Below are 23284 nucleotides of genomic sequence, written 5' to 3' on the forward strand. Positions count from 1 at the left end.
ACCTTTTGTTGACCAACGCAAAGAGAAAACTACCGTGGTAAAGCACATGTGTACTGCAGAAATAACCTGTTTCTGTTTGAGTTGTTACAAATAACTAAATTTCAGATATTTGCTACTGGCCACCTCATAATCGCATCATTGGAGGACCCCACAAGACCTTTAATTTCCACAATTCAAACCCCGAACTGTTAGTATCTCACGTATAGCTTCATTAACAAGGTGCAGTTATCTTTTGGCATCCTAAGCCTCTGCTTTTTCTTCCATCACCATGCTGTGGTCCAGGGCACTTTGGGCCTGGCTGGGGTAGTAGGAGTGGCGGAGGCTGTGTCGTCTTCTGGAGCAGGGCCTTCCAGGGTCTCACCAGGAGGAAGACGAGGCTGGACTCAGATGCGTCTGGGCAGGCTTCTCGGCGTCCTGCTGGATGTTAGTCAAAGGCAGGGTGCCCGCGAGTCCAGACGTTCCAGGAGCTTACTCAGTGCAGGAGGGAGGGATATGGGGGTCACCATGGGAGTGCTGGACTGGACAACGCTCCGACACAGAATATGCTGTTCCTGTTTCTTCTTCTGGGCATTGTACTAATAACAAAAATGGAACAAAAAAGAGGAAACGGGTCACACAGCCATCCAATACAATCTCGCACGCCTGCAAATGCATGCGTGGGCGCACACATCCGTGTAGATCGGGACTGCTGGGAACTTGGCCCTATGGACTGGGTACAGCTGATCCAAGACGTTCTGTGACCAGCCCACCACCACCTTACAGCTGCAGCACCCCCCGGTACTGGGTGGCCATGAATTACCAGCCACTGAAGTCCCAAACCCTCTGTATGGTCTTGTAAAGCCCACACGCCGTCGGTTTACGGCCCAGCCCATGGCACTCGGGCTGCATACACAGCAGTCGGAACACCCGCATGTGGTAGGACATCCAGAGGAACAGTCTGCTGTGGAAGAAGGCATCAGGTAAAGATGGAGATTGTGTGTAAACCAGCTGGGATCTGGGAGGCAACGACCACAGACACGGACTCTTGCTCAGCGATTCCCAGATCTCCCTGTGGTGAAGAGCACTCGGCTGACGCATCGATGCTCTCTGGGTAGTGTCTGCTTCCGACTCTCAGGCAGAAGCACCTTTATGAAGATGGGCTTCACGTTGTCCTTATCCCATGACAAAAGCACCAGAGGTGAAGTGGTGGTGCTGCCCATCTCAGCAGTGGGCACTGGCTGCGTTTTGCGTAGGTTGCTTCATCGGTTGGGCAGTGGGTAAGGTGCGCTGGGAGAGGTGAAGTGGTGGTGCTGCCCATCTCAGCAGTGGACACTGGCTGCGTTTTGCGTAGGTTGCTTCATCGGTTGGGCAGTGGGTAAGGTGCGCTGGGGTGGAGCAGGTGAAGTGGTGGGGCCGCCCATCTCAGCAGTGGGCACTGGCTGCGTTTTGCGTAGGTTGCTTCATCGGTTGGGCAGTGGGTAAGGTGCGCTGGGAGAGGTGAAGTGGTGGGGCCGCCCATCTCAGCAGTGGACACTGGCTGCGTTTTGCGTAGGTTGCTTCATCGGTTGGGCAGTGGGTAAGGTGCGCTGGGAGAGGTGAAGTGGTGGGGCTGCCCATCTCAGCAGTGGGCACTGGCTGCGTTTTGCGTAGGTTGCTTCATCGGTTGGGCAGTGGGTAAGGTGCGCTGGGAGAGGTGAAGTGGTGGGGCTGCCCATCTCAGCAGTGGACACTGGCTGCGTTTTGCGTAGGTTGCTTCATCGGTTGGGCAGTGGGTAAGGTGCGCTGGGAGAGGTGAAGTGGTGGTGCCGCCCATCTCAGCAGTGGACACTGGCTGCGTTTTGCGTAGGTTGCTTCATCGGTTGGGCAGTGGGTAAGGTGCGCTGGGGTGGAGCAGGTGAAGTGGTGGTGCCGCCCATCTCAGCAGTGGGCACTGGCTGCGTTTTGCGTAGGTTGCTTCATCGGTTGGGCAGTGGGTAAGGTGCGCTGGGGTGGAGCAGGTGAAGTGGTGGTGCCGCCCATCTCAGCAGGGGTGGAGCAGGTGAAGAGGGAGCTGGAGCAACATGCAGTAATGTTACAAAAGGGCAAAGGATGTCACTTATCACAGCATCGGTGTACATCAGCCTGCAGGGACAGCCATGAAGCTTGAGTGTGTCTAACGCTACTGAAGCGCGAGTCGGCCCAACCCACCACGGCCAGTCTCGAGCCAACCTGTCGTAATCTATAACTGAACTGAGCTGATGAAATGATGATGCAATCCCCCCCAGCCACCATCTTAACATGCATGTGAGTGAATGATTGTGCTTTCGTGAAATGAATAGTGAAAACTCAAGTCACCACTTCCCAGTGCTTTCCATTAAGGCTACATCGCAGTGCATTACAAGTTAGTCAGACCAAACGAGACATTAAATTCTATACTTGTGTAGTTCACTCGGTCCATTCAGCAGGACGACTCTCTCGTCAGGGTTCAGTTCCACGAACACGGCCAGCAGTTCGGCTTTGGAGGCTTCTGTGCGTTCCATGCTGGCTGTGGAACTCCGGCGGCTAGAGACGCCTGCGTATGACCACGAGGAATAACGGCCACCAGAAAGGAGTCGCGCTCAACGGCGCTCTGGCTCGGGCTTCCACGCGTGCACGTCTCTCCCCACGCAAGCAGTAAAACCTGGCCACTAGAGCGGGAGGAGGACACCGCGGGTGTGGATCGTGGTTCTGTAGCACCTCCATCTTTGGCCACTGGGTCCAGTGCAAGTAGCTAGGTTAGCTGCAGCATTTTCCACCTTCAACACTTCACCTTTTATGATGCGTGGATTTAGTGCGCCCCCTCCTCTTCTCCCTGGACAAGACTTTCTGGTGTTCAGTGAAAGGGACAAGCTGCTGGTCCTTCCACCCAGGAGAAGAGGATCCATCCCTGGTCTGGCACACAGAACATGATGTTCCTGTTTCTTCTTCTGGGCATTGTACCACTAACAAAAATGCTGCACAGCCTATTGGTAAGTAGCCTGTATAAGCCATAGTCTCGTAATAAAAGACCCAGTAAATTGATTGAACTTGAAGAGCTGAATCTGGGCTCAGGACATGAGGTCAGGGCTGTCCAAGACTGTCCCTGATGAAGCCATGGTCCCATATAATGGCAGCCCACCTGTTCACCTTGACAGCAGTGAGGGACTGACTGGCTGGATGAAGGTGACCAAGCGTCAGACACACGGCCTCGGTGAGGAGACTGACACTGGAACAGTAAGCAGAACCGTCACCTTGTCCGAGGAAGCAGCTGTGTAGATACAAACGCTCAGATACAGACAGATGGCATCAATTGGTGACACAGCTACACGTCCAACTATAAGGAAATCTACTGGATTGTTGCGTGTGCTTAGTGCTTAAGAGTCTCTGTTCTAGCAACAACGGAGGTCTTGGAGTGGCTGCTTTTAAACCGCCCCTTCATCAGTCGGTCTGTGATGTGGTGGGTAGACAACACCACCCTGGTCACACTGTCAGTTTGTCCCATAGAGAAACAATGCTGTCGACCTTCTGCTGCATAACAAAGGCCTGGAGATGCAGCTCCACCAGACTGTTGGGCATGTTGACTTTGTGATTGTATCCTGGAACACCATCAGGTCCCAGGCACTTCTGTAAATAAGGGAGAAAATCGCAGATATTGGGTACATAATTGATCCCTGAGTTTGATTTACCATGACACTTTAACTACAGCACAAACATTTGTCTCTGTAATAGTTTTAAACAGTATTCTTGGGTTGCTTATGATATTGGTGCTATACTGTACATGTTTAACCAACAAGGAGTACAAAGAACTACACTTGCAACCTGGCCATCAGGGACAGTCTCCTTGGTCACCCCTGACATGAAGGACTCGACAGGATTGGATTGGGTCTGTGACGAGGCAGCTGGAGAACGAGGCCCCACTGCAGTGCTATGGAGAGGCAGCAGTCACTCCAGGCTGTGCTCAGATCACATGGAACTACACAAATTTTCTGGAAGTCTTCATCACAAAGCCTGTCTGAATCCCTCTGAAGTCATGCTGCACTGTGCTGGTCTGAGGCTAAAGGTACTCCACCCCAAGATGTGCGTGCGTGGCAGTTGAACGTGCAGGTGGAACGACTCCATGGACGTAAAACCATGAATTCGGACAACCCTTCCCTGGTCACGTGCCCCACGCTCCTGTTCAGCTGTACATCCTGAATGTCCTCCATCTTCTCATGGTCCAGAAACCCGACGGCCCTGGTGTCTGTCACATCCGTGTAGTCTTCCAGCAGCTCCTGAATGAGCCACTGCGTCTCCTGGGCCCTGCGTGTGAGGCAGGGAGAGTGCCAAGCCAGGTCCTTGGTGGTGGGTGTGCTGGAAGTTGTGGTGTCAGTCAGGTGCTCTTGGGGCTGCATTCTCTTCCAGCCCTGACTGCTTAGCCTCCTGTAGACAGGCTGCATTCTCTGCATCTCCACTTATGCAGAACATTGCTGTTCCTCTGTGAACAAGGGCAAGAAAGCTGCCGTCACTGACCTTTGTGAAGTTTCTTTCAAAATGGCTCCATAGATGGAGGTGACCCTGGCCTTCATTTCCTCAAGTTGTGACAGCATGTCCTGCCAGTATTGGAGTGGGCAGCAGGCGGGTGATGGTGCTGGGGTCAGTGCCCAGGGCCGCAAACTTCTTGAGCACGGAGAGGTACTCTGAGGACTTGGCCGGCCGCTGCTGTCTGTGCCTGACGCACAGATGCCTGTACAGCGAGGTCACACTGTTCGCCAGAGTGGCCCTGCATCTGACAAGCAACCTCGGTCACAGGACAGCCCACAAAATGCCAACATAAATGAACCAAGAGGAATCTTGCTTACATGTGCGTGAGCGCACACCCATGTAGATCAGGACTGCTGGAAACAACTCCTGATGGAGCGGGTTCAGCCTACCACCACCTTACAGCTGCAGCAGCCCAGGTCTGCAGTGGCCATGAATTTCCAGCTGCTGACGTCCCAAGTTGTGTGTGTGTTAAACAAACTTTGTTGCTTTATTCTGAATAAGTACAAACCTTGACAAATAGTATATTCCTAACATTATGCTGATTAAACCCTTATAGGGATACACTGTTTTAATAAATCAACTTTACTACTGTGGCCTCTCTTCCACTAGCTGACTGGTGAAGCTGGATGCCTCCACAGGAGACTAAAATCTTGGCTGCATCAAATCAGTCTCTCTTGCTATATATAATTATATTATAAAAATGGGGGGAGGACGATGCACCGTGGGAGAAGGCCTGGGTTACACTCACCCCACCCCACCTGTTGCTAAACCACTGACCTATCTACATGGAGAAATAACTAATCATTTCCAAAGGACTAAAAGGGAACTAGGCATCATAAATATCCCAGATGGATACACTGGTTTAAAGAATGAGGAAAAAGACCATCATTAAAAAAGGAAATTAGAGCTTGAATGTGTAATGCAACATCTTGATTTAAAGTAAGACTGATGACTTTAACCCTTTTTTTAAATTTCTTATCTACCTGCATTAGTGGATATACATCTGCACAAACACGCTTGAAGCTGCAGCCTTTTTGGTTCCAGAGCCACAACCCTTAACACTACTCCTGTGGCATCAAGTTCTAATGCAGTAATCAGAAATGTCATGCTTAGCATTAGTAGAGACAGTGTCATGAAGACACCTCCCCCGCAAACCCCCCCCCCAAAAAAAAAACAGCCCATCTGAACATGTTAGCAATCTCTAGGATTTTGGAATGCCAGTTCTTCACCCTGGCTATGTAGGAAATGGATACTCTTTTTAGCTGTGTTATATTTTCTATTATACTTTGGGTACGACACAAGCACTACATAACCTTAACTTCTTACATTTTCTATGCCCAACTGAAAGGAATTACACTGGCCCTAAATGTGATCCCACCCTAATTTCAAAGTGTAAATTCCAATAGCTGAACTGGCCATGCAGAATCATACAAAATCAACACTGTCCTATGAAGACTGGTACCTACAAATAATGCAGTTTTGTATAGTTACTACAAAAATGTAAATGTCTGCAAAGTGTTGGCTTTCTTTCTCGGGAAAAAAAAATAAAATAAAAAAATTTATATATATATATATATATATAAATAAAATATATAAACACATATACACACACATATATATATATAAAAATCAACTTACACAAGACCTGTACCATTTAGTTCATTACTCAAATTCCTTTTATTTTCTTCATGTAGTAGTAGACATTTTAACCACATAATGTAATGCAAGTTGATTTGACGTGTCAGTTGTATGTAATACTATATCATTCTGCTGCAGTTTGTCTCTGCAGCTACGTTCTAAGTGCTGTCTTTTAGAACTATGGGATTAACCCCAATCCCAACCCTAAAGAGTCAAGCCCCAACCCTACTGAAGTAACGGAGGCGCTATAGTGCAGTAAAACTATAAAGAGAGAAGCTTCTCTTGTTCTCCCTGGCTTGCGTTTGACCACATCCACTGCCCCTCCTAATTCTCCAGCCTAAAATATATATGAAATTAAAGACCCACAATTGCATAGATTTAGTACAGACCACTATTTTACAAATACTGAAATTTGAAAAAAATAAAACACACAAACAGCCACTAAACAGCAGGATTTCCAGTGTGTTTAAAGGTTCATGCAATCGATGTTTAGTTTGAGCTCGGCGGAATGTTCGCACCCAGACCTTTCTGATTTGAATAAGAAAGAGATCCCCAAACACCTTAAGGAATATTAGCAGCAGACAAACCAATTTACAATAAAAACAAATAAAAACTCACACTTTGAGACAGCGAAAAAGACTAAAACAGTACAGTCATTATTCAGGTAGACGGCCAAGCAGTCCCAGAAATATAACCAAAATGAAAACACGTGGGGGGGAACACACACACACAAAAAAAAAAAAACCCATACACCTTTCACACCCCACTACCCATTTAAAGGAATTTAAATCACATAAGACAACTTAAATCGTAATATCATAATGGTGACGTTTATGATCTATAGGTATTGAAAAAACGTCCCATTAATCTGATATTCCAAACACGCATTAATCTGCTTCAACCAGTTATCATTCACCCTCCGCATCTCACACACACACACACACGTTCTGAGTGTAAGACGGTGGAATTTATGCTGAAGCAGAATATCTATGCTCAGAAACAATGGTTTTAATATATTAGTTGCATTGCTGTTTGACATCATTGTTAAATTTGTACCCACGAGGTTTATTGCGTGTCCTGCAGGAGTTGCAAGTGTGGAGAGGCTTCTATTGCGTCTCTCAATACTTTGTCTCTGTGGTTGTAAATACTGCAGGGACTTTAGTGTCCCCTCCAGGTCACCTCAAGGCACATTTTAATACCACAGACAGGCTCCCTGTCGTACTTCCACTCCTGAACTACTACGTGTAAATACAGGGAGGGAGACGTACACGACCGTGTAGTTGGGAAAGAAAGGGGACGAGAGGATGCTGTAGGAAGGGAAAATCCGAATAAGAGAGGAGAGAGAGAGAGAGAGAGGTGTGAGGAAATGAGAAGAGAGGAAGGAAGAGGGTAAAGAAATTGTGAAAAAAAAACCCAGAAAGGAACAGAAATGAGATGAAAAGTAAAGCAGAAAAAGGCACATGGATACAAAGCTGAAGAAAAGCCAGACCCTGCACGTAGAGACTCAGTGTGGGACTGCAGTTGCTCCAGATGAGATTGAGTGCATGCAAGAGTGCCCACAATCGCACGCAAGCACGCACGCAAGCCTCCTTTCAGGGTCCAGAGAGCCAAGCGGCACGTCAGTATCGGAACATGTGGTAGGAGCTGACCCAAGAGGAAGGGAAAGACCACGCTGGGAACCTCCCCAACAGAGCATCCAGCTGAGGGGTCCGGTGGGCCTCTCCGAAGTAGTGGCGTGAGACAGCTACGGAGATGAGCCCCTTGTCGGCTGGGGGTTCGGAAGGCGGCTGAGGAAACAGGAATCATGGCAGTGATGCTCGTCAAAAGTAATCTATGATTGATTTTTTTTTCTAATGCATTTACGTTTAATGCAGTTTGCTAAAACACATATTCGCATGGCTCCAACTCAGCTGTGGTAATACTGTTTCTTCTTGACAAACTAAACTTCTTCTCAGACCTCAGTGGGGTTGATTGCCAGAGGCTGATGATTGATTAACAAAAAGTATATGAGGTCCAGGTATGAGTACATTCACAATAACAAATGTTATTAGTGGTCCTGTGGCTCTACTGTCCAGAGAACGCTAGGAACTCAGAGACCCATGCTGGGAAACAAATTCCTACGGAACATGCATACATAACCCTCATATGTACATAACCCTCCAGTACTGTACTCATCACAGTCACTCCTACTAGTAGTAGTAGTATTCATTTCATAGTGGTTACTGTGTCATATACTGTTTATCTTGGAACCCATCATACATACCTGGATCTCCAACCAGAACTGCCAGGCAGGTGCGTCCAGGCCGTGGGCGTAGAATACGAAGTATTCTCCGTTCAAGTCGAACTGTGGGGTCCCATCCCCGAATGACCAGCTGGAGAGGGAGACCCCAGTGTTGGGACGCAGGTACAAAGACATGTGGCTGGGCCCTGGAGAACAGGAACAAGGAGCCACCTCAACATCAGCTACAGTAACTACAGCCAGCAACACACCTCAACATCGGCTACAGTAACTATAGCCAGCAACACACCTCAACATCGGCTACAGTAACTAAAGCCAGCAACACACCTCAACATCGGCTACAGTAACTACAGCCAGCAACACACCTCAACATCGGCTACAGTAACTACAGCCAGCAACACACCTCAACATCGGCTACAGTAACTACAGCCAGCAACACACCAACATCAGCTACAGTAACTACAGCCAGCAACACACCGCAATATTAGTTAATGTTTAATCTTGCTTTTATCTTCAAAGTACAAACAGCTTTTGGCTTGGTGAACAGTGTTTAATTTTACCTTTAGCTTCAAAGCTCAACTTTACTGTCCCCCATTCAGTCACTTGTTTTGAAACCAGTCTGAATTCAAGTGGAGATTTAGGGGACGCTGCAGGGGCTGGCAAATACCAGCTTTTCCTAGAACAAAGACATGGTTGTCATTGCGATTTGTGCATTTGTTGGGAGATTACAAAAACTACAAAAAAAAAAGAAAAACCTTCAAAGCTTCAAATACAACATGAAACAAAGTCTCAGGGGCCAGGTCTCAGGTTCTGGACTCACTTAATGAGGAATCGAACAGGCAGGTACCAGGGGAAGCCACCGAAGGGCAGGTCATCATGACGTTGAGTGCGGACAGTGTCATTGATCTCTGGGATGTGAGGAGTGATATAGCTCATGCCTGTGTAGTCAAAGCTGTTTATCCACAGGCCAGAGTCCTCATGCTCCACCAAGCCATTTAAAGTGTGGAAAGTCCGTGTGGTGTGCTAAGAAAACAGAGCAGGACAATCACAGGGTGGAGGTCATTTATGGGTGGACGGCAGTCGATGCGGATACAGAACTTGATGGCTGGACCCAAGTCTAATAAAATCAGACTAATAAATCCAGATCAGGTGTGTTTTGGTCAAATCAGGGAAAGAACAGATGTGTGGTTGTAGTTACCTGGACAGTGATGCACTTATGGTGTGGCCTGTATGGGTCAGGTGTGTGGTTGTAGTTACCTGGATGATGATGCGTTTAGGGCGGGGCCTGTCTGGGTCAGATGAGTATGGGAAGATCAGGCCACTGGAGACCAGGAGGAGCATCACAGCAAAGAGGGACCCCAGAATGGTCAGCACTCGTCTCGAACTACGCGCCAGGTAGATGAAGTGCATCTGTATGTGTCGTATTTCAGTAGGACAGAGAGTGAATAACAGAAAGAGACAGTATCAAATGTTAACATGCCTGTGTACGATCTCTCCAGTACTGCCCACACAGGTTTAAGTGAGGATGAGGATTAGGGTGAGTGTGGTGGCCAAAGCCTCCTTCTTAATTCTTTCTCTCAGCATCTAACATGACCTCTGACCCCAACCATTATAACAGCTCACAGTGGGATGAGCGACTTACAAAGTAGGAGGAGAGTAAGATGATTGCCAGGGTGACAAGGCAGGAAAGCACCACCTCAGGGGGGATTTCGGTGCCACTGCGGCCCAAGATGGGGCAGAAGATCTCAAACACGATCCAGATGAGGAACATGAGATGGACGTAGGGCAGAGTCAGACCCAGCAGGTACAGCACGGCATAGGGCACGGACGCACCTGGACACACAGGCACGCGCACACACACTCAAGTCTTCGGTACAGTTAGGGTTAACCCTAACCCATTTGTCATCAGAGTCAGGGTTTAGGGGTTAGGGTTATGAAGCAGTGGAGTGGTGTTCACCTCTGCCTAGTGACTGGTGAAAAGAGTTAGGGTCTAGGGTTTAGGGTTTAGGGGTTATGAAGTGGTGGTGTGGTGCTCACTTCTGTGAAGTGACTGGTGAAGAGAGTTAGGGTCTAGGGTTTAGGGTTTATGGGTTATGAAGTGGTGGTGTGGTGCTCACCTCTGTGAAGTGACTGGTGAAGAGAGTTAGGGTCTAGGGGTTTAGGGGTTAGGGGTTATAAAGTGGTGGTGTGGTGCTCACCTCTGTGAAGTGACTGGTGAAGAGAGTTAGGGTCTAGGGTTTAGGGGTTTAGGGGTTATAAAGTGGTGGTGTGGTGCTCACCTCTGTGAAGTGACTGGTGAAGAGAGTTAGGGTCTAGGGTTTAGGGTTTAGGGGTTATAAAGTGGTGGTGTGGTGCTCACCTCTGTGAAGTGACTGGTGAAGAGAGTTAGGGTTTAGGGGTTAGGGGTTATAAAGTGGTGGTGTGGTGCTCACCTCTGTGAAGTGACTGGTGAAGAGAGTTAGGGTCTAGGGGTTTAGGGGTTAGGGGTTATAAAGTGGTGGTGTGGTGCTCACCTCTGTGAAGTGACTGGTGAAGAGAGTTAGGGTCTAGGGTTTAGGGTTTATGGGTTATGAAGTGGTGGTGTGGTGCTCACCTCTGTGAAGTGACTGGTGAAGAGAGTTAGGGTCTAGGGTTTAGGGTTTAGGGGTTATGAAGTGGTGGTGTGGTGCTCACCTCTGTGAAGTGACTGGTGAAGAGAGTTAGGGTCTAGGGTTTAGGGGTTATGAAGTGGTGGTGTGGTGCTCACCTCTGTGAAGTGACTGGTGAAGAGAGTTAGGGTCTAGGGTTTAGGGTTTAGGGGTTATGAAGTGGTGGTGTGGTGCTCACCTCTGTGAAGTGACTGGTGAAGAGAGTTAGGGTCTAGGGTTTAGGGGTTATAAAGTGGTGGTGTGGTGCTCACCTTGGCGTCTGAAGTGGCTGCTGAGCAGGAGCTTGGTGGCCAAAGGGAAGGCCACCATCAGCATGGGCACATATGCAGAGCACAGTCCCCGCAGGGTGAGACAGAGCAGCACACAGCACCACAGGAGCAGACTAACATCAAAGAACAATTCACCCAGCTCCACTCTACGCACACCCTGAGAGAGAGAGAGAGAGAGAGAGAGAGAGAGAGAGAGAGAGAGAGAGAGAGAGAGAGAGAGAGAGAGAGAGAGACACTTTATTGCGCTTCCAACCTTATTGTCACCATATGAACAGACGGTCCTAATCACCTTTTCATAATCAGTGTTTCTCTAGTCTAACCCCTAAGCCCTGCAGTAACAGTGTAACATTATCCAGTTGTGTACAATCACATGTTCCAGGTAAACACTGACCTCTACACACTGCCAGGGCTTCACAAGTTTAAACCACCATCCAAGAGAGACAACTCTGCCTTTAGCACGCCAGGGCACTTACTCCAGTTCACTTACTCTCTACAGCTCAAATAATCAATCACTACATTTTAAATGCTTACTTACTACAGTTCAAATGCTTACTCGCTACAGTTCACTTACCCTCTACAGTTCAAATGCTCAATCAGAATAATTCACAATATTCAAATCACTACAGCTCAGCTACTGACTGTTAAAATACTGGCCACATAACTAATTCTCTTTAATAAAATGGGGAAAACGGACTACTTACAGTAAAGACCCTGAATGCCCAATAGGTGTTACAATAGGTGTTATCGTAGGTGGTTAAATTACGTGTCCAGCACATGCTCACCCCGTAGTAGAGGTTCTTGGCGAGTGTGTGGACGAGAAGGATCTTGGCGGCAGCAGCAGACCCGTACAGGGCGATGGCGACACTGAAGTGGCTGTACCAGAACATGGAGCAGCCGGCCAGAGTGAGAACCAGAGCTACGATGAGCACAGACAGCAGTGTGGCGAACCAGCTGAGCAGAGCCACACACGAACCCAGCGCCAGGTCCCGCAGGTAGTGCCCACCTGCAACACACACACGTTAACACCCTAACCCTGCTGAGCAGAGCCACACACGAACCCAGTGCCAGGTCCTTCAGGTAGTGCCCACCTGCAACACACACACACCCTAACCCAGCACCAGGTCCCACATATAATGCTCACCTGCTGCATGACAAATCCACCACCATATGCACACACATTAAAGAGTGTGTGTGTGTGTGTGTGTGTGTGTGTGTGTATGTGTGTGTGTCTGTGTGTGTGTGTGTTTGTGTGTTTGTGCGTGCGCAGGCATAGGTGAAACTTAACATTTTCCCTTGTTCTTCTTGGCCAGGTATAGGAAGGTCGCCATGACAGCCATGTAGTTGATGATGGTGCCCACTCGTGCTGGGTAGGCCACCGCCACCACACCCAGCACATCGAAAAACACCATGTTGCCATGGCGATACTCTGAGGAGTCTGCCAGTTTCTCTGACATGAGCAGGTGTTTGAGAAGAGCCAGGATGTTGTCTCCTAAACACCAATACATCACACACACACACACACACACACACAAAAGCAAACCCACACACACACGTGCGCATAAGTACGCACGCGCACGGTTTAAGTGGACTTCTGGATAATGACGTTTGGATGATGTATATTATTGTTTTGTTGAATCCTCACAAATTGTCGAGTGGTAAACATGGACAGTGTCCTGGCTGCTGACTAAAGAGCAACAGCTTATGCTATGATTACTAGCAACTGTATTTATTTACAATTCTATGTAAGCATTCCTCATTTGTAAGTGTTTGTATTTTCAGTTTTACAGCATTTATACGATAAAACACTATGAACATTACATTGTGGCGCTGAGAGTCATTGTATGGGGGCGTCTAGCTTGCTGTATAATGGCATGCGACTTTCAGTGAGGCCAGTACAGTCAGATCACAATGGTACATACATTAATGTAGACTCTTTTTTTCCATCCTACTGTTCAATTTAGTTTCTCTGGCGTTACTCATCACTTAACGTGGCAAAAGATTCATAACTACATGTGCCTGGAACTACATAATACAAGTTACATAAATATCCCTGGAGTTTTATAGGCTGGAATCTGTATCGCATTGGTTAACCCAGTCGACGACCGATTGGGTGGGTGGGTTGGGGTGAGTGGAGAGAGGGAAATAAAAGTGCACCCACACCCACACACACCTCTGGATGGTTAGGATGCAGTCAGGCCGTATCATAGTTGTACCTGCTCTCTGGATGGAGTCTGTTAGGATGCGGTCGGTGGTGTCATACTTGGTGTGGTAGAGGAACCCATTCTCTATGAATGCCAAATCAATCCCTGAGGAGAGAACAGGACACATTCATCACCAAACAGAAGGGGGGAGGAGGGGGGAGATAAAGTGTAAAATTTTATGAATGTGAAATTTTGAATGAAATATATTAAAATGCAGAAATAAAAACCATAATTAAGTGAACACTAAACATTAAACATGGAGGATCAATATTCAAACAGCTGGAGAGTTTATATGATAGACGTGTGTGTGTGCGCACGCGAGAGAGTGACTGTACCCGGAATGTTGCCAAAGTCCCTGTAGATACGGAAGTCCGTGTCAGAAGGAATAATCCCACTCTGAAACACTTCCTGTCCCACAACCAAGGCGAAGGGGTGTACAGCAGCGTGGACATAAGCCTGCACCAACCAGGGGTTCTCTGGACCTGACCACAGTGAACACACCCCCACAGACCACAGTGAACACGCCCCCACAGAACATCAAGAAGGGCCAGGCATACTCTCTCTCTAATACACACACAAACATGCACAGTCTTGTTTACTTGTCCTTGTAGGAACTTTCAATTTACAGTGATTACTGTAGTTAATACACCTACAAGCATGTCCCCACAAGGTCAAATAAGTCAGATTTTCCCATCCTTATAGGGACATTTGGTCTCCATTAAGATATATAAACACGCACAAGTCACTGATTAACTGTTCTGCATCAGTGCAAGAAAATTAAACTTTGAAAACAGGGTTTGAAAATGGATGCAGGCAAGAATGCGCCATCCTAGAAAAGTCATAACTTTGGCTCAATCATGCAGAACTGGATTTTGAAACTGACCAGGTTACTTTCAAATTACAACCAAACAACCACACCTTTCTCAAACACACACACACACACAGATTTACGATCTCTCTGAAGGACAGCCACAGAGAGCTGAAAGCAGCACGGCGGAGTTCAGAGCAGAGTGTGAGCAGCAGGCCGGGTGGAGCGGGTGGTACCTGTCTGAAACACCACCTCCTTTCCTCCAACACCAGCGGCCTCCAGATTCACGAACGCCTTCACCTGCTTCGCCCACGGGTGCTGGGTGATGAACCCATGACTCGCCTGGACAACAGACGGACAGACATTTCTACTGCTTCAGCAAAAAAAAAAAAAAAATGACACGCCAATAAAGACAAAATCAATAAAGGACTATAAATGGAAAAATGAATAACAAATGGGGGTTGAGAGAGAGAGAGAGAGAGAGAAGGTGAGAGGACAAGAAGAGAGAAAGGAAGTGAGGGAAGGAGACAGATGAATGAATCAGGAAACAAACCCCTGTAGGATTTCTGAGTGTTTCCGACCCAAGCTGTCTTCATTTGTATGTCTTACCGTTCAACATGCTACTTTACTGCATGGAGTAGAATTCTTCATCAAATGTATTAAATGTCTCACTCTACTAATGCTACCTCTGTCTGCAGCATTCGTTACATTTCACTGCTGAACCGTGACTACACTCTAGCCCCTCCCACCTGGAGGACGTTCTCCTCCGCTCCATTGAAGAGGAAGATGACGCCGTGTGTCAGAGGAGACGAGAGACTGGCCAGGGAGCGCAGGACCTCCAGCATTACAGCACAGCTGACCGCATCATCACTCGCCCCTACACACACACACACACACACACACATACACATCCTCTCAAATACCTGTACAAACAGCATAAGTTTAGAAACATTTGAGGTTCATCATCTAATTTTTAATCCAAGACATTTGTGCCAATTAGAAACATATAGAAATATATACATTTATACAAGTTCTGACCTCACAATCTGATTGGTTGAGAAGCAGTCCATCATGAATATCAACATAGGTTTTTCACACCCGTATCACCCCCCGCTGCTGGGTTGCTAAGTAACGGCTAGCTTTATGCACCCAACCGTTAGCTGCTTTGTGTTTATACAAAATGGGAAATGAATACAGTTAATCTCAGAAGCTAACATGTTGACCTGCAGCCCGCTTGGTAAGTCTCTGAAGGAATGTGTGACCACAGACACAATCAAATTCTAAATCTGCCATAACTTTGTAAACTTAGGTTGACTGCTGTGAAGTAAGAACCCTATGAGAGTAGAGCCAATGCCTTGGTATACAAAAGTCAGATCAGCACCATTGATGCATCCTAGAAAGAACAAACTTTAGAATGAGCAAAAATGATGTCTTAACGTACTAAACTCTAGAAACAGCGGCTCCCTTGCTCCGTGTTGTGGGGCAGGCGCTGGTGGCCTGTTGAGCCCACGTGCTGAAGCACGTGTTAGAGTAGAACACTGCCGATGAACCCGCATCCTCTCTCTGTAGTCTCTGATCACTGCCTTCACCCCAACTACACCCCAGTGCCCTGCTCCTCACCTCAAACAATCTGCCTCAACTGCTTGCGTTTTGTTTTAGTAGAGGTGGGGTCGTGGAATGCCAAAACACACACACACACACACGCGCGCGCGCGCACGCACGCACGCCTCAGCATAAAACCCAAAACAAGAGAAAAGTATAAAGACAGTTACACTTTCCTGTTAAGCAGGTTCCTGCTACCAAGAGGCAGATATGAACAGCAAGTCTCAGTCCAGATAACCTCGTGACATAAGAAATCATCTGGTCATTACAAGTGTCCATAAATGCCACAGCACGCTCTTTGACAGATGCAGTCTGTGAATTGGCCAGTATGACCTGTCTAAAAAGCTGTACTGGCAAAGCCTTGTTGAGGCTATGCAGATGTTGAAGGCACATTGTCTTCTGGGACAGAAAGGCAGAGAGAGAAAGGCATATTAACTACTAGACTCGGGGAGACAGAGGGGAATAAGGCCCAAAAAAAGAGGCACAGAGAGGAATGGAAGTACACACAGGCATTAATGTGTGTGTGCAGGCGTCAAGAGCAGCACTAGTGACAATTTAATGGGGCATGTGTCTAGAAAAATGCTTCCATTCCCCAATATAATCATGGGGATAGAAAGGCAATATGAAATGCATAAGGCTTTACATTTTAACCAGGACTGTGGAGCAGAACTAATATTCTGTTAATTATTCTTATCATATGGGTACCTGGGCCACGCCCACCACGTTAAAGCTGCTCTGGGTACCTGGATCACGCCCACCACGTTAAAGCTGCTCTGGGTACCTGGGTCACGCCCACCACGTTAAAGCTGCTCTGGGTACCTGGGTCACACCCACCACGTTAAAGCTGCTCTGGGTACCTGGGTCATGCCCACCACGTTAAAGCTGCTCTGGGTACCTGGGTCACGCCCACCACGTTAAAGCTGCTCTGGGTACCTGGGTCACGCCCACCACGTTATAGCTGCTCTGGGTACCTGGGTCACGCCCACCACGTTATAGCTGCTCTGGGTACCTGGGCTGTTGGCCACGCTGTCAAAATGGCAGTTGGCCAGCATAAAGTGCTGTGCTCCATCTTTGGGTTCGAGCCTGACGGCGACGTTGGTGACACGGTCGTAGTAGCTGGTGAAGCCACCCAGGAAGTCAATGCTGAAGGAGCCGGTGGGTCGCTGCAGGTCGAGCATGATGGCGTGAGGCCCCGCCGTACTCTCACTGCGGATCTGTTCCACCTGCTCCAGCAGGTAATTCACAGTCAGGACCTCATTCTCCACGCTGCCCATGACCCGCGGGCCCACACCTGTGATGCGTTCCAGGTGTTTCCTGTTCCAGATGACAAAGCTGTTTAGCCATTCTGAACCCCCTTAAGGACAAAACAGCTGGTTTAGCCATTCTGAAACCCAGTAAGAATAATGCAGCTGGTTCTAAAAACCCATTAAGACCCCCGCCACAAAGGACAAGAATAAGCAAGACACAGGGTCATAAACAGCAAACTGAGGCTCCCTGTCTGTTTCTGAACTCAGAACACACACAGGCAGCTCATCCTCAACTTCAGTAGTTTCAGCAGAGTCAGACAGTTTAACTGCTGTAGCTAGTGTTAACCCTTTAGCTCCTTCTCCTGCTATATTAAATACAGCATGACGGTAGGGAAACGCTGCTGGCTAGCTATTCCTCCCAAGAGATCCCATTGGTCCGAATACAGCTACGAGCGCCACAGGACTTTTACACAAACTCCTTAGAGTAACTTTAACCCTTGAAGTATAAAGTTTTTTCCCCGCATCCTAAAGACTTTGTGTCCGAATCCTGGTGTGCTGGGCCCGCAGACTGCAATGATGTGAAACGGGCTCTAGTTCTCTCTGCCATCGACTCTCCTCTCCGGTACGTTACAAAGAGGTGCAGGGCTCGCACTTCCCGTGAACGGCCGCCGCAGCTCGCGCATAAACGGCACGACGTTCAACAAGGAACACGTGCGGTGTTAATAACGTACAGCAACAGACGTAACCAAGTGACTTAGTAACAGCATATCAGCAGCCGAGTTGACATTTTATCGAGCTACTTGGCCATCGCCATCTACCGTCGCCTAACACCACTGGACCAAGAAACGGTCAGCGAGCTAACCAAGCTCAAAATAAATCATATGATATGCTGGAAAGTTTTAAAAACAGACCCACCGAGCCCTCACTGCGTTGAATTCGCCAGTGGACTTCCCTATCAGGAGCTGCTGTAAGGATAAACGGACGAGTCCACACAGCAGACCGATAAATACAAGCAGCAGAACAAACGCGACTCCCTCGCTTAGCAAGAACAAACTGACTTCAGGCTTTTTCTTCCCGCTCCCGCGGCCGTTGTTTCCTCGCCGGTCCGGGATATCGCCACTTTTTTGCAGTGCACTGCTTTTTCTCCGGACCGTGGTGTCGCTCTCCATTTTCACTGAACCCAGCAACGGCGAAATCCGAACGGGACGCGCCGAAGGACAAACTTCCTCGGACACAGGCTCCACCCCGCTTCGGCTGTTGAGTAAACTAATCCAAGACCGGCTTCGCTTTCACCGACCTCGTCCGAGAACGTCGTCAGCGTGTGGACGAATGTAGCCACATTGCGGTAGTCTGATCCTTCGCAATGTGCGCTGCGAAAACCTGGAAATAATGCAGTGATTTCTCTGCGCGCCCTCTACAGGCCTGTCCGTAATCCTACACCAAAAATGCTTTAGTCGCATAAATGGTGAATCCAACTGCGTGTAATTAAAACAGATGAATTGTTGAAATTATTATGTTTTTAAAGAGTGTAATAAACACTGTATAAGACTGCCTCAATCATCTCTATAGTGGTACCACAACCATGTAATAATTATAATATAACATTCAATAGATTCTAGTTTTTATTGTCATATGCAATGTAAAACCACCATATAATGAAATTCTTACTTCAGTGAGATATATTTATACAAAAAGTCATGAGGTCCTCACTGATGTGGTGTGTGTTGTTGTTCTAGATTATGTCCTCACTGATGTGTGTGTTGTTGGTCTGGCTGAGGTCTTCACTGATGTGTGTGTTGTTGGTCTGAGTGAGGTCCTCACTGAAGTGGTGTGTGTTGCATGTACAGGTGAAGGCCGCACTGATGTGGTGTGTTTTGTTGTTCTAGATGATGTCCTCACTGAAGTGGTGTGTGTTGCATGTACAGGTGAAGGCCGCACTGATGTGGTGTGTTTTGTTGTTCTAGATGATGTCCTCACTGATGCGGTGTGTGTTGTTGGTCTGGCTGAGGTCCTCACTGAAGTGGTGTGTGTGGCTGGTCCAGGTGAGGGCCTCACTGATGAGAATTACAAGGAATTTGAAGGATATCACCCTCTCCACCTCTCTCTCACCTATTTGTAGTGGTGTGTACTGCTGCTTACCCCTACTCCTTGGGTCAACAATCTTCTCCTTGGTCTTGTATGCATTCAGGCATAGACTGTTGTTTTGACTCCATGTAACCAGGTCTGCCTCCTGTATGCTGTTTCGTCTTCCCAGTAATCAGTCCAATGACAGTAGTGTCATGAGTGAATTTGATGATGCTGGTGTTATACCGGGAGGCCACCCCGTCATGTGTGAAGAGAGTGTACAGCAAGGGACTCAGCACACAGCCCTGGGGGGTTCCTGTGCTCACAGCCTTGGGGAATCCATGTGCTCACAGCCCGTAGCTCTTAGAAATTTTATCCTACATCTTATCCTGTCCTGCAGTCTGGTCCGTGGAATATATGTTCGTTACTGTTTCATGTCAGGCCATCTTCACACCCTTATATATAAACAGTGCCTTTATAAAGCAGTCACGTGCTCAGGCCAGGCAGTCAGCAGATTGGGGGGGGGGGGGGGGGGGGGGGGGGGGGGGGGGGTTCACACTAATTACTTCAGTTCAACGGCTTAGTTTGAGAGCACATCCCGTGACGGTCATGAGAACTCTTTTCCCTGTGCGTTTGTACCTCAAAATAGTGACGGGGTTTTAAGAAGGGAAGGTTTGTGAGACAGGACTGGAGAGTGTTCCCTGCTTGAGAGCAAATCAGTCTGTTTAACGCAATTATCCCATTCAGGTAAGAGTTTCGTTCAGTTTTTATGCTTGCAGTTAAACTGGTTTCATCATTCATGTGTTTCATTTAAACCCTTTACATTTTTACACTCAATGTAGGTTCTAATTAACTTTTTTTAATCTATTTTTAATAAGTAAAAAAAAAAAAAAAACAACCTTTGGTTGTGCTACATTACTATCTTTTATCTCTTTGTAATTAAGATCATTTTCTGTGGGTGCTAAGACAATTTATTTAATATTCATTATTTTAAAAAATGAATCACATATATTCAATATTGCAATTTTGCATTCAGAGGTAATAATAATAATAATAATAATAATAATAATAATGTGTCTGCCCTTCTTTAGGATGCCTCGGGGTGACTTCAGTGTTCATTTTACGAGCAGAGGCCAGGGCTCCTACATCCGAGTTGAAGAGTGTGTTGCCTTCTCGACCAATTTTATTTGAAATGAATCTTAGGTCCTTCTTACACTGCGCAGATGAATGTTTTCCCTGTTCTATCATGCCACATTCAGCTCTGTCTGCAGCTTTATCAAACATATCCTCCAGTGCTGTGGCAGGGAAATCACAAAAGTTTAGGCCATTCCATTAAAGCCACACAGAGTTGTGCACCTCTCTTTGTAAAAGGGAGACGTGCGCTTGCTAAAACCGCAGCATTAAGCCGGATGTGTTTTGCTGTGTGTTGCAGGGCTGCGGGAATCGCTCTGCTGGCCATGGTCCTCACAGCTCTGTTCATCCTGGGCTGTTGGTACTACAGACGAAGGAGTGGTTACAAAATTATCCAGGTGAGACCTGAGACAGGTCGCTTACCCAGGACAAACCTGGGAGCACAGATTTGTGCGTGCACACATGACAAACCAGTCCTGTTATTTCTTTAACACAGTGCTAAGGGTTAATGGTTGGTGAGCTAGGGTTAAGGTTATTCTAGTCCACATCAGGTTGTATCAGGTGGGATTTCCCTTTGTTTAATGTGCACAGCATTAAAGTGGCAGTCACATCATTTTGCTTGTTTTTACTTAGTTGAGATTTTGCTTCAGATTTTACTGTTCACATGATTGTCAGCAGGTCAGGAGATTCTAACATGGGTTATTCTCTACTGCCTACTTTCGAAAAAGTAGCTTTTTCTCTTGTGACAAACCACACTTCATGATAACATAAAACACTCAAAATCTACTATTAATAGATTATCAAATAAAAACATTATGGAAACTTATTATTACCATGTCCAGGTAAGACAAACATCTAAAACTTCATTTACAATAAATCTATGTGATAACATGAAAGCCAATCAAATCACTGCACATGCATGAAATATTCTCAGAGTTTGTCTGAAAAGGCCAGAATACAAATCCTGTAAGATCTAAGATTTTGGCTGAGAATTCTACCTTTTAGAACTCCAGTGTGTTATTGTAGGTTGCATTAGTTTGGATTAGGAGTGTGTGCAATGTTGTCTGGTCCCACAGAATGTGGGAGGTAGCACTCGGTCCTGGAGAGATATCTTTAGATCAGGCCAGTACGGTGAACCAAGCGCAGCAGACGAGAACAAAGTGGTCCTTAATGAGCTCAGGAGCCTCCAGCCAGTGGTAAGAAATACTAATACATTTGTGCTTAAGATATACAACATTGTGCATTCCAAACTTACTGAAGGTTCATTTGTATATTAAATAAATGTCTGTAGTGTTACTGGACTAGATGGAAGTCCATTAATCATAAATGAGTTGACCTACATACTTTTTTTGTAAAACATGTTAGGGGGGTGGGAGGGTATTAGGGTGCTAAGGTTAGGGATAGTGGCAGGGTATTAGGGCAGTAAGGTTAGGGAGGGTGGGCAGGCTCTGTGGAAATGAGTATGGATCTACAAGAATGGAAGAAATTAATGTATCACTTACTTCAAACGTCCAGATTTTAAAATGCCAATATGCAAAAATATTTTCCTAAATTGTATTTCATTAACTTCTCATGAACATTTCTAACTGATGCTTTGCTACAATCCAAGGTGACACAATATTCAATTTTGGTATCACGACTGACCCCCCAAGTAAAAAATCCTATTTATTGTTCAAAAACCATAAAAATCCACCTCAGAATGGATTGGTTCAGTTGATACTGTAGCAAGTGTCAGGTAGTACTAGAGCACATGTATGCACAAAGCATGTTTAATTTGTGAGCACTTTTCATGGTTTAAGTAATGGCAGGATACATCTGCTTTTCTGTTTTACACAACTAAAGTCTGTGTAGTATTTTTTCATTAATCTTAAATTTTAAAATTTTCTGTTTTATATGCAGTTGCCTAATGCCCCACCGGCCTATGACAAGATCTCTGGACCTTTACCACCACCTTACTCACCCTGAAGAGGGTTACCGGGTGCTCGGGGTTATAAGCCAGGTTTTAAAATACATCATTTAAATGTTGTAATGGTTGGTGAAGAAATGTGGGATATAATGCATGAATAATCTGCTGATGCTTGGCTTACCATGTAGATCGGTCCTCTGTTATTCAAAGTAAAAATATGTTGATTACATTAAGATTGCAGGTCACATTACTGGCTATATCTGAATCACAGTGATGAAAGCACAGCATATATCACTCTCCAACATTATGTTTATGTGTGTGTGTCATTACACAATATTAATTTCTCTCAAAATGCTTTTTTAAAATTCAGATAATCATACTTTAAGTGTCTAGTCATTTATGCTTAAAGCCAAATTCATGTTAGTACCATGTATCCTTCCACACACCTTAACCTCATCAGTGGCTTTGGGGGTGCAACTTCTGACATACTTCAGAATGCTTTAAACAGAAGTGTGCTGTCTTCTGAATTACTTCAGGATGCACTAAACAGTAGTGTGTAGTCTTCTGATATGCCTTGCAGCACTTCGTCTGTACAATATTAAAGTTACAGTCAGTACATTTTCACATTACAAGACTGCTGTTTGTGTGTGTGTGTGTGTGTGTGTGTGCTAACTGGCTCAAACAGTGTATAGTATTCATTTCAATGTATTGTATATTGGAATAGTGATCTTTAGTAACTTATATGGACTTTACCACCAAAAAGCACAAACAATAGAGGTGAAAAATAAGTGAGGAACTAAGAAAGTAACCTACATCATCACACCACCTTTCAGCAAACCTTCCACCTACTTTAAGCCCTACAACTAGAGTAGAGACAGCAAGTGTTACTTATTAGGTCCCTCTGCATTAGTATCTGATGTTAGTATCCTCTGGGGATCAAGTGTGTTCAGAAGAGATCCAGTAACACTATCAGAGGTGGGAACCACCATTCTTGCAGTCATTGTGTTTGCCATCACTGGTAAAGACTGTAGGCT

General features: G+C 46.4%; 2 protein-coding genes and 1 pseudogene across 4 annotated transcripts; 2 read left to right on the forward strand and 1 right to left on the reverse strand.

Annotated features, from left to right (window-relative positions):
* LOC118240651 overlaps positions 1-23284 on the forward strand; it is a 659061-nt pseudogene that overhangs the window by 7780 nt on the left and 627997 nt on the right.
* Positions 6146-18373, reverse strand: LOC113585649 (endoplasmic reticulum metallopeptidase 1-like). The gene is made up of 15 exons (XM_035521410.1): positions 18065-18373; positions 16912-17216; positions 15050-15177; positions 14537-14642; positions 13828-13974; positions 13505-13597; positions 12577-12780; positions 12074-12294; positions 11274-11448; positions 10017-10207; positions 9632-9784; positions 9195-9397; positions 8935-9050; positions 8399-8562; positions 6146-7922 (listed from the first exon to the last, which is right to left on the reverse strand). Exons 1-15 carry the CDS (start codon positions 18316-18318, stop codon positions 7755-7757), a joined length of 2628 nt encoding a protein of 875 aa, XP_035377303.1. The 5' UTR covers positions 18319-18373; the 3' UTR covers positions 6146-7754.
* On the forward strand, positions 18534-22903 carry mlana (melan-A). Of its 3 annotated transcripts, none has more exons than XM_027023264.2 (6): positions 18534-18614; positions 19114-19270; positions 20305-20373; positions 20646-20742; positions 21421-21540; positions 22244-22845. In XM_027023264.2, exons 3-6 carry the CDS (start codon positions 20306-20308, stop codon positions 22307-22309), a joined length of 351 nt encoding a protein of 116 aa, XP_026879065.1. In that variant the 5' UTR covers positions 18534-18614; positions 19114-19270; position 20305; the 3' UTR covers positions 22310-22845. The 3 variants fall into 3 exon arrangements, with proteins under 3 accessions (XP_026879065.1, XP_035377368.1, XP_026879068.1); XM_035521475.1 differs by having other exon boundaries at positions 19114-19191; XM_027023267.2 differs by lacking the exons at positions 18534-18614; positions 19114-19270 and adding an exon at positions 19822-19960 and having other exon boundaries at positions 22244-22903.

This window comes from Electrophorus electricus, chromosome 22, assembly GCF_013358815.1.
Source record: "Electrophorus electricus isolate fEleEle1 chromosome 22, fEleEle1.pri, whole genome shotgun sequence".
Lineage (NCBI taxonomy): Eukaryota > Metazoa > Chordata > Actinopteri > Gymnotiformes > Gymnotidae > Electrophorus > Electrophorus electricus.

Excerpts from the sequence above, each read along its gene's own strand:
- LOC113585649 (XM_035521410.1), bottom strand. The coding sequence starts at position 18,318 with ATGGAGAGCGACACCACGGTCCGGAGAAAAAGCAGTGCACTGCAAAAA. Across the intron at positions 11,449-12,073 it reads CCAAGAACCTCTACTACGGG|GGTGTGCGTAGAGTGGAGCT; the intron begins GTGAGCATGTGC and ends TCTCTCTCTCAG. Across the intron at positions 9,051-9,194 it reads CCTGTTCGATTCCTCATTAA|GAAAAGCTGGTATTTGCCAG; the intron begins GTGAGTCCAGAA and ends TCTTTGTTCTAG.
- mlana (XM_027023264.2), top strand. The coding sequence starts at position 20,306 with ATGCCTCGGGGTGACTTCAGTGTTCATTTTACGAGCAGAGGCCAGGGC. Across the intron at positions 20,374-20,645 it reads TCCTACATCCGAGTTGAAGA|GGCTGCGGGAATCGCTCTGC; the intron begins GTGTGTTGCCTT and ends TGTGTGTTGCAG. Across the intron at positions 21,541-22,243 it reads TCAGGAGCCTCCAGCCAGTG|TTGCCTAATGCCCCACCGGC; the intron begins GTAAGAAATACT and ends TTTTATATGCAG.